The following is a 12624-nucleotide window of genomic DNA, read 5'->3' on the forward strand; positions in this document are numbered from 1 at the left end:
TACCGGTATGCCGAGATCAGGTAGAGACTCGCTCGGGCAAGCCCCTTGCAGTGATGCGCAGAGTGACAGATGTCGAATCGCGACGTCTTGGGCTGTGATGTGAGTATCGAGCTTTCTCTTTGCCATATTGGTTGATAGGTGCGACGCGTGCCTGTCGCCGTCGCTAGGCAGGGACATCCACTGACATCTCCTCATCAACAGATCAATCTCTACCTTACCCCTGTACATTGGTCGACGAGACCTGGAATGCATTCCAACTGGTGTATGATCTCATTCCCCGGGAGACATCTCATAACGAAGTGCGGCGGGTATGCTCTGTCAGATATTAGCCTTTAGTTGGAATGCGCGAGCCGTTGGAATGTCAGATGGCTGCCCCTTCCATTCGAGGTCCTTGTTTCACGCTTCTCAAACCCGGATGACTCGATGAAACAAGGGCATTTGGACTCTTTGAAATGGGCGTGACGCGAGAAAGACCTCTGTCCTCTTTAAAGATGGTCCCGTCTGGTGGTGGTGTCAACTTCAACGAAGCTTCTTCCGTATTGATGAGAATCTTCATCTGGAAGGCTCCGGGCAACCACGAATACCATAAGGAAGCCACACAGTGGCCAGATCTCGCCGGGAGGCGTTCTGAAAGGCTTCTGGGGGGCGGGCTGCAAAACGCGAGGGATCTCCCCCGCGACGCTCTCCAGCCCTCTCCATTCCAGGCGGCGGCAGAGTTCTCGCACAGGAGTCCAGGGCAACCACGAGCAGTATATCTAGCCCTGCTGTCTCCCCAAACTCTGATGATCCAGACATCCACTCAAGCTTATCTTCTCAAGCAATCATCTCACTAGCCCCGCTTCAAACGCTGATCTTCATCTCATCGTCCCATCACTCCATATCTTCAAGATGCCTTGCTTCAAAGCTTCCATGGCCTCCTTCCTGCTGGCTTGCATGGCCTTCTCATCAATCACCCAAGCCTATCCGGTCCCCGCGTCCCAGAAGGCGAGTGCATTGACTCCGCGCTCACCGGTATGCCCCATCACCCGCTCAACGCATGACACAGCTAGCTAACATTCAACAGAGAGAGATGCCCAACAGCAATAGCAACGATCTCGTCTCCAGTCTCTTCAACACCGTCGGACTGAGCGACCTGAACAAGCTCAACCACTGGAAAGAAGACAACGAGTCCGACGACCAGTCCAGCAACCAGCCCGACGTGATCGACGACAGCAAAAGCGCTACACCAACCCAGACGGAACAGAACAACACCGATGACAAAGCAGGCGATGTGCAGACAACTGCTGGCGACAAAGAGGAGAAGAGAAAGCCCACCCCGAGCCATGTCAGCCATGCCAGCGCGACTCCTTCGGCCACCCCAGGCACTGCGAGCCCCAAGACCAACAAGAACAACAAGGGTGAGAAGGATGACGAGAACAGGTTCCCGAATCCCGCCCAGAACCCGGCCGGGTTCGTGTCTGCCCTGATGCGGCAACTCCAGCACACCATCGATGAGGCGTTGGACAGCAAGGACGAGCACACCCTCAACTAAGCAGTTTCATGAAAAGTTGGGTGATGTTCATGGGGGGTCTGGGTTTTTCTTTTTGTCTCTTGCTCTGGGTTCGAAAGGAATTGTTTGTTTATGTGAAAAGCATCTCAGCGGCGCGTCACGATTGATGAAGACCAATGGTTTGGAAGGAAACTGTTATGATTAGGTACTCGCAATATAGTTAGCAATTAGTCATTAGAAATTAGAAATCAAGACTTGAATAGTGATCTTATCTTGCTGTCCCTCAAGGACGATCCCGGCTTCTGTGACATTCGCGATGGTTCCGTCCCGCCACAGATGACCGAAGTCTTAAGCCCGGGGTTAAGTCCGATGCCATCGGTCTCCGGGGCTTGTCAGCTTTAACACCGTGCAGAATTGACGATTGACTCGAGATAGTCTTCCACATGATCCACGATATTGATGTTTTGGTGCAGGTGCCACCGGGAGTCGGACGGAGGGAGAGGTGGAGGGTAGGAGGGTAGGAGGGTAGGAGGGTAGGACAGAAAGCTGGAGGAGGGACGGCGGGCGATATAAAGCCCTCTCTTTGCCCCTCTCTGTCGGCCCCTCCACTCCAGCTTTCCACGCACCCTTCCCTCACTCGCAACACTGCAGAATCACCAGTATTCGCACATCACAGCAAAAATGCCTTCATTAAACGGACAAGAGGTCGGTGCTACCGGCTACGGTCTCATGAGTATGGTTCTAGAGAAATTTATGGGACGTTCACAGCTAACCAGCAATCAGGAATGACCTGGGTCCCTGAACCTCCCTCGCAAGAGCAATGCTTCGACACCCTGAACAAGACCCTCGAGCTGGGCGCCAACTTCTGGAACGCGGGCGAACTCTACGGTACCCCGAGTACCACTCGTGCCACCTCCTCAACCAGTACTTCACCAAACATCCCGAGAACGCCAGCAAAGTCGTCCTGAGCATCAAGGGCGGGGCGAAGAAGGGTGAGCTCAAGCCGGACAGCTCCGAGGCCAACATTCGCCGCAGCGTTGACGAGTGCCTGCGCGTCCTGGACGGGAAGAAGGCCATCGACATCTTCGAATGCGCCAGGCAGGATCCCAATGTCCCCGTGGAGCAACAGGTGACGGTGCTGGCACAACTGGTCAAGGAGGGTAAAATCGGAGGCATTGGGCTGAGTGAGGTCGATGCGGAGACCATCCGCAGAGCGTATGTTTCCTTCCCTACGCGCTGTTACAATAAATGGGGGATCGCACAGAGCCGTGGCTGACCCGACGCAGGCACAAAGTCCACCCCATTGCGGCCGTGGAGGTGGAGATGTCCCTGTGGGACACCACTATCCTCCACAACGACGTGGCCAAGGTCTGCGCGGAGCTCGACATCCCCGTGGTGGCCTACTCCCCGTTGGGCCGGGGCGTGCTGGCGGGAGCCTTCACCAAGCTGGAGGAGATCCCCGAGGGAGATTTCCGGCGGACGTTGCCAAAATACCAAGATGAGGCGATGAAGCAGAACATCAAGCTGGTCCAGGAGGTCAATGCCTTGGCCACACGCAAGAACGTGGCCCCCGTGCAGATCGCGATCGCCTGGGTGCTCGCCCTCAGCGGCAAGCCCGGCCTGCCCACCATTATTCCCATCCCCGGCGGCACGACGGTCGACAAGGTGACCCAGAATCTGCAAGGCGTTCCGGTGTTGAGCGATGCCGAGCTGGACGAGCTCAAGGCCATCCTGGAGGAGAACAAGATTGTTGGCGCTCGGTATTGAATCTACGGAACTCGGGGGAGCAGCATAATACACGTTGAGATTTGACAACTACTGAAACTGGATATAATTGTATTGCTATAGAAGGATAGGACGGGAGGGTTCCTGGATAAGCCATTTGTCAGCGAGGTGTTGGAGCAGAAGCTTCATGCATATTAAGAATCCAATAAAACAGTAATCAGATCAAGTGTAGAAGAATCAACATGCAATCTCACAAAAGAGGAGACTGTCCGAATTGCAGAACTCTTGTTTTATTCATCATAAGAGGTGGGCGGTGGGCCAGAAGAAAATATCGGTCACTTACCCTGCTGGAGCTTCCCGACGCGTCAAATACCCCCAATTGTCTACTGGTTTGGTTAGCAAGACAGAGGAACTGGCCAAGGAACCCCAAGAGCAGTGAGTCCAATGGACGTAGCACAGCGCAAACATGAAGCACACGCGCGACACTGCCGTGGAGGGGGAAGAGAAAGTGCAGAGAAAGAGAAAGAGAAAGAGAGAAGAGAGAAGAGGAAGGCGGCGGCTTTAATAGCCTCATCACGTGACATTGCCAGTGCGCGCCAGGAGGACTCCGTGCTTTGCTAGTAGCTCGCAATAGTATACGCCGACACGCCGAACTGCGCCAACGCCGCCGTTGCTTGTTGCTTGTTGCTTCCTCAATCCACTCCCTCCTCCCATTAACACTCGACCCCATTCACACATTCACTCACCAACCTACCCACCCATCCACCCATCCACCCATCAACACATTCCCTCACCAGACCCCAAGCGGGTCTGTCCGTCCGTCCTCGATTCCCACCTCCGACCTCCCACCTCCCACCATGACGGAATCTCCGGGCTCTCCCCTCTCCTCCATTGCCTCCGACGACGACATGTCGGATCGCGAAGACCAAGACCAGGACCTGAAGCAAGGCTTCTCCCCCTCCGCCACCAATATGCCACCCTCCAAGCGCCGTCGCACCGGCGTCGATTCCTGGGACCGCAACACCCCCGTCTCGACCTCCTTCCAGGACGACCTCGCGCCCGCCTCACCCTCCACCTCCATCTCGTCCGACACCTCCGGCGACATCCCCAACTCCCCCACCACCCTGGCCCTGATTGGCGGCAGCCAGGATGACGATTATAGCGGCCAGGGCAACGACCAGGTGACCGTGTGTCGCTGGGACGGGTGCGACGCCGGCGACCTCGGCAACATGGACGGGCTGGTCAAACACATCCACGACGAACACGTCGGCAGCCGCCAGAAGAAGTACTCCTGCGAGTGGTCCGACTGCACCCGCAAAGGCCAGACCCATGCCAGTGGCTACGCCCTGCGCGCACACATGCGCAGCCATACGAGAGAAAAGCCTTTCTACTGCGCGCTTCCGGGTTTGTCTTCACCACTTTTTTATACCCAACCACGCCAGTGACTAATACACTCTGCTTTTCCTGTAGAATGCGACCGCAGTTTCACCCGCTCCGACGCCCTCGCCAAGCACATGCGAACCGTCCATGAAACCGAGGCCCTGCGGCCCTCCGACCCCGTCCCTAAACACCATGCCGCCGCCTCCGCCGCCGGTACACCCGCTGGCACCCCCGCCGGCAAGGTGCAGCGGTTGAAGCTGAAGCTGTCGTACCCGCCGAAAGAGGATGCCGGGGAGCACAGCGAAAGCGCGAACGATGAGGCGGTAGGCACGGAGGAGGATCTGCAGCTGCCTCCGGGGGGGCTGGAGAAGGAATTCGACACGTACGAGATGCTGCTGGAGGGGCCGCAGCTGTATCGATTGCTTCTGCGACAGATTCACTGGGCGCAGCAGGAGACGGCGGAGCTTCGGAGCGCGTGGGACAAGATCCACGTGAAGAGAAAGGAGTCGTGGATGGAGAAAGAGGCCATCTTTGATGATCTGGTCGAGGCAGAGCTGCGGTTGTTCAGAGCCATTGTTGGGCCTGATGGCGGGTATGGCGTCCCGAATCCCGCGCCGCCTCCCAATGACTCGCCGGATAAGGTGCAGGAACAGGCGCAGCAACAGGATCCGCAACAGCAGCTTCGTCAGTCCGAGACAACTGAGATGGATGTCGGTCCTGATCCTGAAGAGGGGTCTGTTCCGCCTTAGAGGGTGGGATCGACTACTCGATATCTACGACCCGACTCAGTTGTCTTCTTGGCTGCCAATGGTCCAATCCATGCATGCCCCCATCCTGTATACCATTTTCTCTCATCAAGCTTTGCTGTTTTTATCCATCGGGCTGGTCGTGACATTGGCATTGACATTGACACAAAATCGAGCATCGTCTGATAGAGAGACTGTCAAGCAGACAGACAGACATGCACACAACAGCGGATATTACCACGGCGCTTCTTATCTTCTTCTTCTCCTCCCTTCCTTTCATCTTCCACCTGCTCCGCTTCAATTCCGGCTGCCTCTTTTCTTTTCTTTTCTTTTCTTTTCTACATCCCTCCTGCGAAATATCCTGGACTTTTCCTCCTTTTACCAACGAGAAGTGTTGTTGTATCTGTACTCTATGAAATGGGATTGGCGCGGCGCTCTACTTATTATGTTTTGCCTTTAAAGAACCAATCGATCAATCAATCAAGTGATAATCAAACTCTTTGGTGCTGTCTTGGATAATAGGTAGTTTTGTGTGTGTGTGTGTGTGTGTGTGTGTGTGTGTGTGTGTGTGTTAGTAGTAGTAGTAGTAGTAGTAGTAGTAGTAGTAGTAGTAGTAGTAGTAGTAGTAGTAGTAAATCATCAACCAATACCAATAGATTCAGCAGGTATGTTATAGGTACATAGGTAGATGTAGCTAAATGAGTAGTACGGAGTAGACACACCCCTCTCTTCCCCTCCCAATATACAGGTCACACAGACAATAAATGCGGTACCTAAGTAGATAGATAGCATTAATACCAGCATACATTCCTACCAAAGGTAACTACATCGTAATCGCTCATAATACCCAGTCCAGTCAGATAGATAGGTAGGTAGGCAGATAAATAAATCTAAAGACAGATGGAGAGATAGTACTTCCTTCGATAGACAGACAATTCACCCACGCTCTAACCCATCTGCTCAGCCACTCACTCACTCACTCACTCACTCACTCACTCACTCACTCACTCACTCACTCACTCACTCACTCACTCACTCACTCACTCACTCACTCACTCACTCAACCAACCCTCCTCAGCAGATCAGACCAAATACAGGTCAAACTCTGAGTGTAGACCTGAGATCAAGAAAAGAGAAGAAGAGGAAAAAAGAATCTGAAGAAGATACATGGTGAATTGAATTCGGATATAAGTTCAAGTGACCAGGTCAGTCGACCAACCATCGGGCGGGCGGGCCAAGCATACCACACGCGTAAAGTAAAGTAAAGTAAAGTAAAAGGGACCCGGTCCCACGGCTAGAATCAACAGGGAGGACCACAGCAAAAAAAAAAAAAGAAAGAAAGGTCATCATGACTCCAGGTATATGGGAGGCAGCAGTGATGAACCTCGCACAGGAAGAAAGAAGATGAAGAAAAAGAAGAAGAGAGAAAGAGGAGAATGATATATGTGAGTGAACACATTAATCAAAGCCCAAAGGCTCCAAATACGCACAGATGGACAGGACAGATGGAGATGAAACAGGGTCGCAGATAAAGACATAGACATAAGAGCCAAGAAGACTGCCATGCAAGCAAACATCATGAAGTTCCACAACTCGTGGGGTGGTGGGTCAATCAATCAATCAATCAACACAACACTCCCCCCTTTCCTTTCGTAGATCATACCAGACGCCGTCGCCATGCTTTCCCAAATGATGCATATGTATGTACCTGTAACATGAATGATAGAAAAAAAAAGGGAAAAAGAAATCAAAAGGCAAAAGAACTCCACAATAACAAGACCGTCGACAGCTTTTGTTTGTAAATCCAGTGCTTGTCGGACTCGATCACAGTCTACTCCCCGTTGGATGTGACGCGCTTGGTGGCCGCCGCCTCCTTCCGGGCAGCAATCAGTTTATGATACATTTCTTGAAGTTTGGACCCCCCTGCCTCTTTGTTGGGCCAGTAGTTCAACGAGACATATTGCCTGGCGCTAGTTAGCATTGTCCTATTTTGGCTTAACAATGGGCTTGCACATACCATAAACGGGTCTCCAAAGAAGTAACGGAGCCCTCACCCCTTAGGTTCTGGCCGATGAACTCGCCGATCTTGCCCAAGAGACGTCGCAGTTCCGTGGCCCGCTCAGCCTTGTTCGGGAAGTTTTCCTTCGTGACAGCGGATACCTTCTTGAGATTCTCACGGATTGGCTTGAAGAAGAGGCGCGACATGTCCTCCTTGCCCGCGGAGTAGCCGTTCTCGTGGAGCTTCCGGCGTCGGACATCCTCACTGGAAGCGTCTGAGGTCCGATGGCGGCTGCGCTCCCCGTCATGCACGGGTTTGGACCGGGCATCGTGGCTCGGGGTGTGGTGTCTCTCAACACTATCCCGAGCTCCATGGGTATGGGACCGATGCCTGGATCGTTCTGTTTCCCGATGACCCCTACGCGCTGACGGGGCCGGTGACGCCGACACGCTGTTGCTCGCATGCGCACGAGAGCCTTTCCGGTTGTTCCGGTGATGGTTGTCGACGGCTCGCTTCGCGCTGACACTCGAACCGCTTGTGGCTTTGTCTCGGAGGACAGATAGCAGATAGTCCGAACGACGAACCAGATGGACAGCACCTGGAGACTTGGTGGTCTTGTCCTCGGCATTCATGCGCTCGTTTTTCCTTTCCACCCGGTGTTCCTCGAGGAAGAACTTATCGCTTAGACCGAGTTCGGTATCGTCTCGAATCTGAGTCCAAGCGCCATATCCATGACGCGCGATACCCACGCATAGCATACCGTCCTCTCTCGCACCCCACGGGCATGTATAATCCGCGGCCTTTGTGGCTTCCGGCACACGGAAGTTTTTGAAATCGGGTACTGCAGCAGTGGCCTCCTTCAATATACGCATCTCCGCCGGCCGTTCCACAATAGTGTACGCATTCAGACGCTTGACGCCATGAAGATCAAACAAGACTGCCTTCTTTTCTTTTTTCGTCGGCACCTTGCCGGAATGTTCAAGAGCCTCTAATCTTTCAACATCCTCTCGTACAAGAGCGGCTGCCTTGTCAGTGATTTCATTTAAAGCAGCCCTGACCGTCTCCCTGTCCCGATCAAGTAAACGCGCCTCGCGGAAAACATCTTCCTCGCGTTCCCCAACATCACCAAAACGGAGATACGATCGCAGGAGGTGGCGGTATTCTTTCTCCGTCAGGGGTCGCATCGGATCCGACTGGCCGGAATCGGAATCATCAGCATTGTCCATGCTCACCTGCGCTCTCGCTTGTCGTTTAGCTTTGCGCTCCTCACGTGTATCCCGTACATCCCCAGGGGCGTTGCGCTTGCGCGGTCGGTTTTGCTCAATGACTTCGGCAAGATACTTTTCGTCTGCTTTTTTCTTCTCCTCTGCTTTGATCTCTTCCAGTTGCTCCCTGGGGATAATATCGTCCCAGCTCAGATCGTCGACCTTGATATCAACATAATCAAAAGCTCTAAGGAATTCTTCGCCACCATCGGCCTGGATTTCCTCGGCTTGTTCCGTCTGGTGCAACTCAGCGTTCGCAAGTACCGAGTCAATGTCCAGCTGCTCCAGCTTCGCCTGGTTACCAGTCTGTTCAAACATCTTCTGACCACGACGTTTGAGAATGCGCGAGATATCGTCCGTCGAGTTCGGCTCGCTGACAGAAATCCCACTCCGAACCATCTTATTTTGGATCTCCGACGCTTCCTTGTCAGTAACGCCCCGTTGGATGGTGATGAACTCGAGCAGAAGCTTGTTTCGCGCTCTTTCTATGACTTCCTCCTCCACCGTATCCTTGGACACTAGACGGTACACACTGACGGGCCTCGTTTGTCCGATACGGTGCGCTCTAGCCATGGCCTGGAGATCGGCCTGAGGATTCCAGTCCGAATCAAATAGGACCACCGTGTCCGCGGTCATTAGGTTGATACCCAGACCACCAGCTCGAGTGGACAAAATGAACGCAAAGTCGCTGCTCCCAGGGGCATTGTAATGTTCAATGGCTAGACGACGAGACGCCGCCGGAATGGTTCCGTCGAGACGCTGATATGTGTACCCACGAAATTCCATGTAGTCGCCCAGGATGTCAAGCATCTTGACCATTTGGCTGAAGATTAACACACGATGGCCGTCTCGTTTCAGCTTGGCCAGCAGCTGATCAAGAAGCATCATTTTACCACTACTCGTGATCATAGCTCTCAATACGTCTTCACGGCGGGCACTGCCATCCAAGATCCTTGCCTCGGCATTTGGAAACATGAATGGGTGGTTGCTCGCTTTCTTGAGTTCCATCATGATGTTCAAAAGTGATTGCTTTTGGCCTCTAGCCCCATCATTGAGTGCAGCATAGTTCTTGGTAAGGATGTTCTTGTAATACTCTAGCTGGATATCGGAAAGTTCGACTCGGATAATTTTCTCGGTCTTGGGCGGGAGATCGGATTCCACCTTGGACTTGGTCCGGCGCAGCATGAAGGGTTGAATGGCTTTCGTTAGCTCTGCAAGCTTCTCGGAGGCCGCGTCAGCGTTGAGGTCCATGTCAACATCAATGTGGACCAGGCCTGGGTTCAAGAAGTCCAAAAGCGCAGAAAGCTCAGCCAAGTTGTTCTGGATAGGAGTACCCGTGATGAGCAGGCGAGCTGGAGACCGGAACTCCAGCAACTTCAGGTACAGCTGGGAGTCACGGTTCTTTAATCGGTGCGCCTCATCAACGGCCATAAACTGCCATTTGAACTGGCTGAGGAAGCCTGAATCTAGCAAGACGTATTCATATGTCGTGAGGAGCACGTTGAACTTGGGTCGGCGGGGATTGCCGTCGACCATGAGCTCGTGATCTCGCAAAACAGTGCGCGCAGCCTCATTGCCATTGTAAACAACATAGTTTAGGTCGGGGGTCCAGTGGTCGAACGTCTCTGCCCAGGAAGGCATTGTCGACAATGGCACAACCACCACGAAGGGACCTTGTTGATTCCGCACATGGCGCAGCCAGTTGATGAAGGAGACCGTCTGCACGGTCTTTCCCAGGCCCATTTCATCTGCAAGCACAACATTGCGATTCTTCACCCAGTTGAAGGCCATGAAGTTGACCCCCTTCACTTGGAACTCCTTCAGCTGGCCGTTCTGCAAAAAGCTCGGTTCACTCTTGATGGTCTCAAATGGCTTTCGCGTGGCGGGATTCGTTTCAGACTTGTCTGACACCGGGGGGCGAGAGGATCGATCTAGGAAGCGGTCTATCTCGCGTTGCGCGATATTACTAACGAGCTCTTCACTCTCCCATGTACAAGAGTCGTAAAACAGGCGTTTCCATTTGACGAGGTACTCGGTGCCTTCGTCGCCCTCACGCATTCCGATGACGCGCTCAACTTGTTTGTAATCTTCAATAGCGTCTACATCCCTCTCCCGGTCGAGGTTCCACTTTTCCCGGTCCTCGGGGGCGACATCCTCGTCGGTCTTCAGGCGGATGTCCTCAGACAGGACTTTGCGAATGTAGTTGTCAAGGCGGCGCGTACTACGACAGTCTGCAAGGCTCTCGACCGTTTCCCACGTAGCATGGTAGTGCGACTTGCCTTGCCATTTGATGTAAAACTCAAAGTCGTGGCGACTGAGGTCGGCGCTACTTGGGTCCACACCCTCCTGGAGACGATGGTTGAGGACAATGTCAACCGCCGGGCGGTTGTCCTCCACGGCAGTGGCCCAGTAGTTATCCATGACCTCGTCTGGTTCATCCTCGAACATCGAGTCATCGTCATCTTCATTGTAATTCGAGACCCTGGAGGCGTTTCGCGTCGAGAAACGCACCTCGGGGTGAGAGGGGGCAGTGTTCAAAGATGTCTGGAGGCGTCGGCGCCTTGCCTTGCTTGTACGAGCGCGACTGCCGCCATACTCGTCACTATCCGAGTCTTCAGAGTACGACGACCGGGTTGCGGACCGCGAGGGGCGTTTCGAGGCCGGCTGTGAGGCCGCGGGGCGTCGACGCTTAGACCGGGCAGCCACGGCATCGGATTCGGACTCGGAGGGGGAATCGACCACTTGACGCGTCGTGCGAGCTCTTCCGCTTCGACGAAGGCCGTATAGGTCGGGGTTTTGTCGGATATAGTCCGATTCATTGACCGACGACGACTTACGCTTCGTTCCTCGCTTGGTCTCTGACGATGAAGAGTTTTCAGAGCCAGACGCACTGCCCTCGTTCCCATCGTTTTCCGTCGCAGAGCCATCCTCATCTACTTCGGCGTCCGGAGAGCCGGCATTGTAGGAATCGTCCGCGGCGTCTTCATCGGGGGAGGAGGATTCGCGGGCGGCATGGTTTGCAGAGGTATCGGACAGGTGGCCTTCGCTCTCGCTGGCTGCGAACTCATCTCGGATGCTGGCAGCATTGGAGGCAGGCGAGACCGAGTACCCATTCATCAAGGCCATTGCGGCCGATGGTTCGGAGGTAGATGGGATCACCATGCTAGTAGCTATTGATGAGGAGAGGAATCAGCATTGACGCTCAGCGCAGGCCCGGGGAGGGATGGAAGGCACGGCATGGTGTTGAGCGGAGATACGCGACCCAGTTTTCATGGGAAACGACCAGGATCGGTAGGTGAACAAGATAGGAGATGGGGTATGATGGCATGGGCATGTTTTTGATGACGGGTTGGATGAAACGCGACAGGAGAGTGTTAGGGAGGAGACGTGGACAGTCAGGGCAAATCCAATGGCAAAATCGGGTACAAGAGGAGAAGACCAGCCAGACCTTGACCTATAGGAACTCTAGAGGCCCTCAGCACTGCAGATGAGGGGATATCTGAAGTTCTTCGGTGGGTCGAGACCGTGGAGAAGTACCCCAGGCCGACAGTGCCAGGACACGTCTGGAAAAGCTAGGAAAGACGAACAAAATACTTACAATCCATAGCTTGGTGACCCCGACTCAGGGGAGAATTAGGGAGTAAATGGTGGAAAAAGTTGAGGGGAAAGGTGGGGGGGGAGGGGGGAGGGGGGAGGATGGAATGGTGGAGGCAGCAGAGGAACGATGGGGAGACCGCTGAGAATATGAGGAGGGAGTAGGAAGAGTGTTGTACGTCGGCTGGAGGTGGACGAGTCGCCGTGAAGGGATTGGCTGGCGGCCTGACGGCTCAGGCTGCCAGCGCCCGCCATGCTCTGTGCGGTTTAGTGCCCCTCAAGCGAGGCTGGAACCGGCCTAGCGCGTGTTACTCATCACGTGCGACGCGGGCCCGGATCAATTTCTCCTCCGGACTCCCTCGACCGCGGCGGGCGGCAGGCCAATCAGGTCGGCAGGAAATAATGCAGGCCGGCGTTGCTGCCTCA

General features: G+C 54.2%; 4 protein-coding genes across 4 annotated transcripts; 3 read left to right on the top strand and 1 right to left on the bottom strand.

The window, feature by feature from the left end:
* Positions 1–888: 888 nt before the first annotated feature.
* Positions 889–1531, top strand: BO70DRAFT_396715 (uncharacterized protein; the record flags this gene model as incomplete). The annotated part of the gene is made up of 2 exons (XM_025546641.1): positions 889–1011; positions 1064–1531. The coding sequence occupies 2 exons, from the start codon at positions 889–891 to the stop codon at positions 1529–1531; spliced, it is 591 nt and encodes a 196-aa protein (XP_025399196.1).
* A 398-nt stretch (positions 1532–1929) lies between these two features.
* Positions 1930–3717, top strand: BO70DRAFT_387464 (aldo/keto reductase family protein). The gene is made up of 4 exons (XM_025545914.1): positions 1930–2222; positions 2273–2386; positions 2449–2704; positions 2776–3717. The coding sequence occupies exons 1-4, from the start codon at positions 2171–2173 to the stop codon at positions 3254–3256; spliced, it is 903 nt and encodes a 300-aa protein (XP_025399197.1). The 5' UTR covers positions 1930–2170; the 3' UTR covers positions 3257–3717.
* A 173-nt stretch (positions 3718–3890) lies between these two features.
* On the top strand, positions 3891–5343 carry BO70DRAFT_337069 (C2H2-type zinc finger protein; the record flags this gene model as incomplete). Its single annotated transcript, XM_025541136.1, has 3 exons — positions 3891–4618; positions 4685–5235; positions 5272–5343. The coding sequence occupies exons 1-3, from the start codon at positions 4072–4074 to the stop codon at positions 5341–5343; spliced, it is 1170 nt and encodes a 389-aa protein (XP_025399198.1). The 5' UTR covers positions 3891–4071.
* Positions 5344–7171: 1828 nt separating this feature from the next.
* On the bottom strand, positions 7172–11730 carry BO70DRAFT_292423 (chromatin-remodeling ATPase CHD1; the record flags this gene model as incomplete). The annotated part of the gene is made up of 2 exons (XM_025539407.1): positions 7172–7304; positions 7358–11730. The coding sequence occupies 2 exons, from the start codon at positions 11728–11730 to the stop codon at positions 7172–7174; spliced, it is 4506 nt and encodes a 1501-aa protein (XP_025399199.1).
* Between the last annotated feature and the right edge of the window lie 894 nt (positions 11731–12624).

The sequence above is a fragment of the Aspergillus heteromorphus genome (assembly GCF_003184545.1).
Source record: "Aspergillus heteromorphus CBS 117.55 chromosome Unknown BO70scaffold_13, whole genome shotgun sequence".
NCBI lineage: Eukaryota > Fungi > Ascomycota > Eurotiomycetes > Eurotiales > Aspergillaceae > Aspergillus > Aspergillus heteromorphus.

Coding starts and splice junctions, on each gene's coding strand:
- BO70DRAFT_387464 (XM_025545914.1), top strand. CDS start 2,171: ATGCCTTCATTAAACGGACAAGAGGTCGGTGCTACCGGCTACGGTCTC. Junction 2,223..2,272: donor TACCGGCTACGGTCTCATGA/GTATGGTTCTAG, acceptor ACCAGCAATCAG/GAATGACCTGGGTCCCTGAA. Junction 2,387..2,448: donor CGAACTCTACGGTACCCCGA/GTACCACTCGTG, acceptor ACGCCAGCAAAG/TCGTCCTGAGCATCAAGGGC.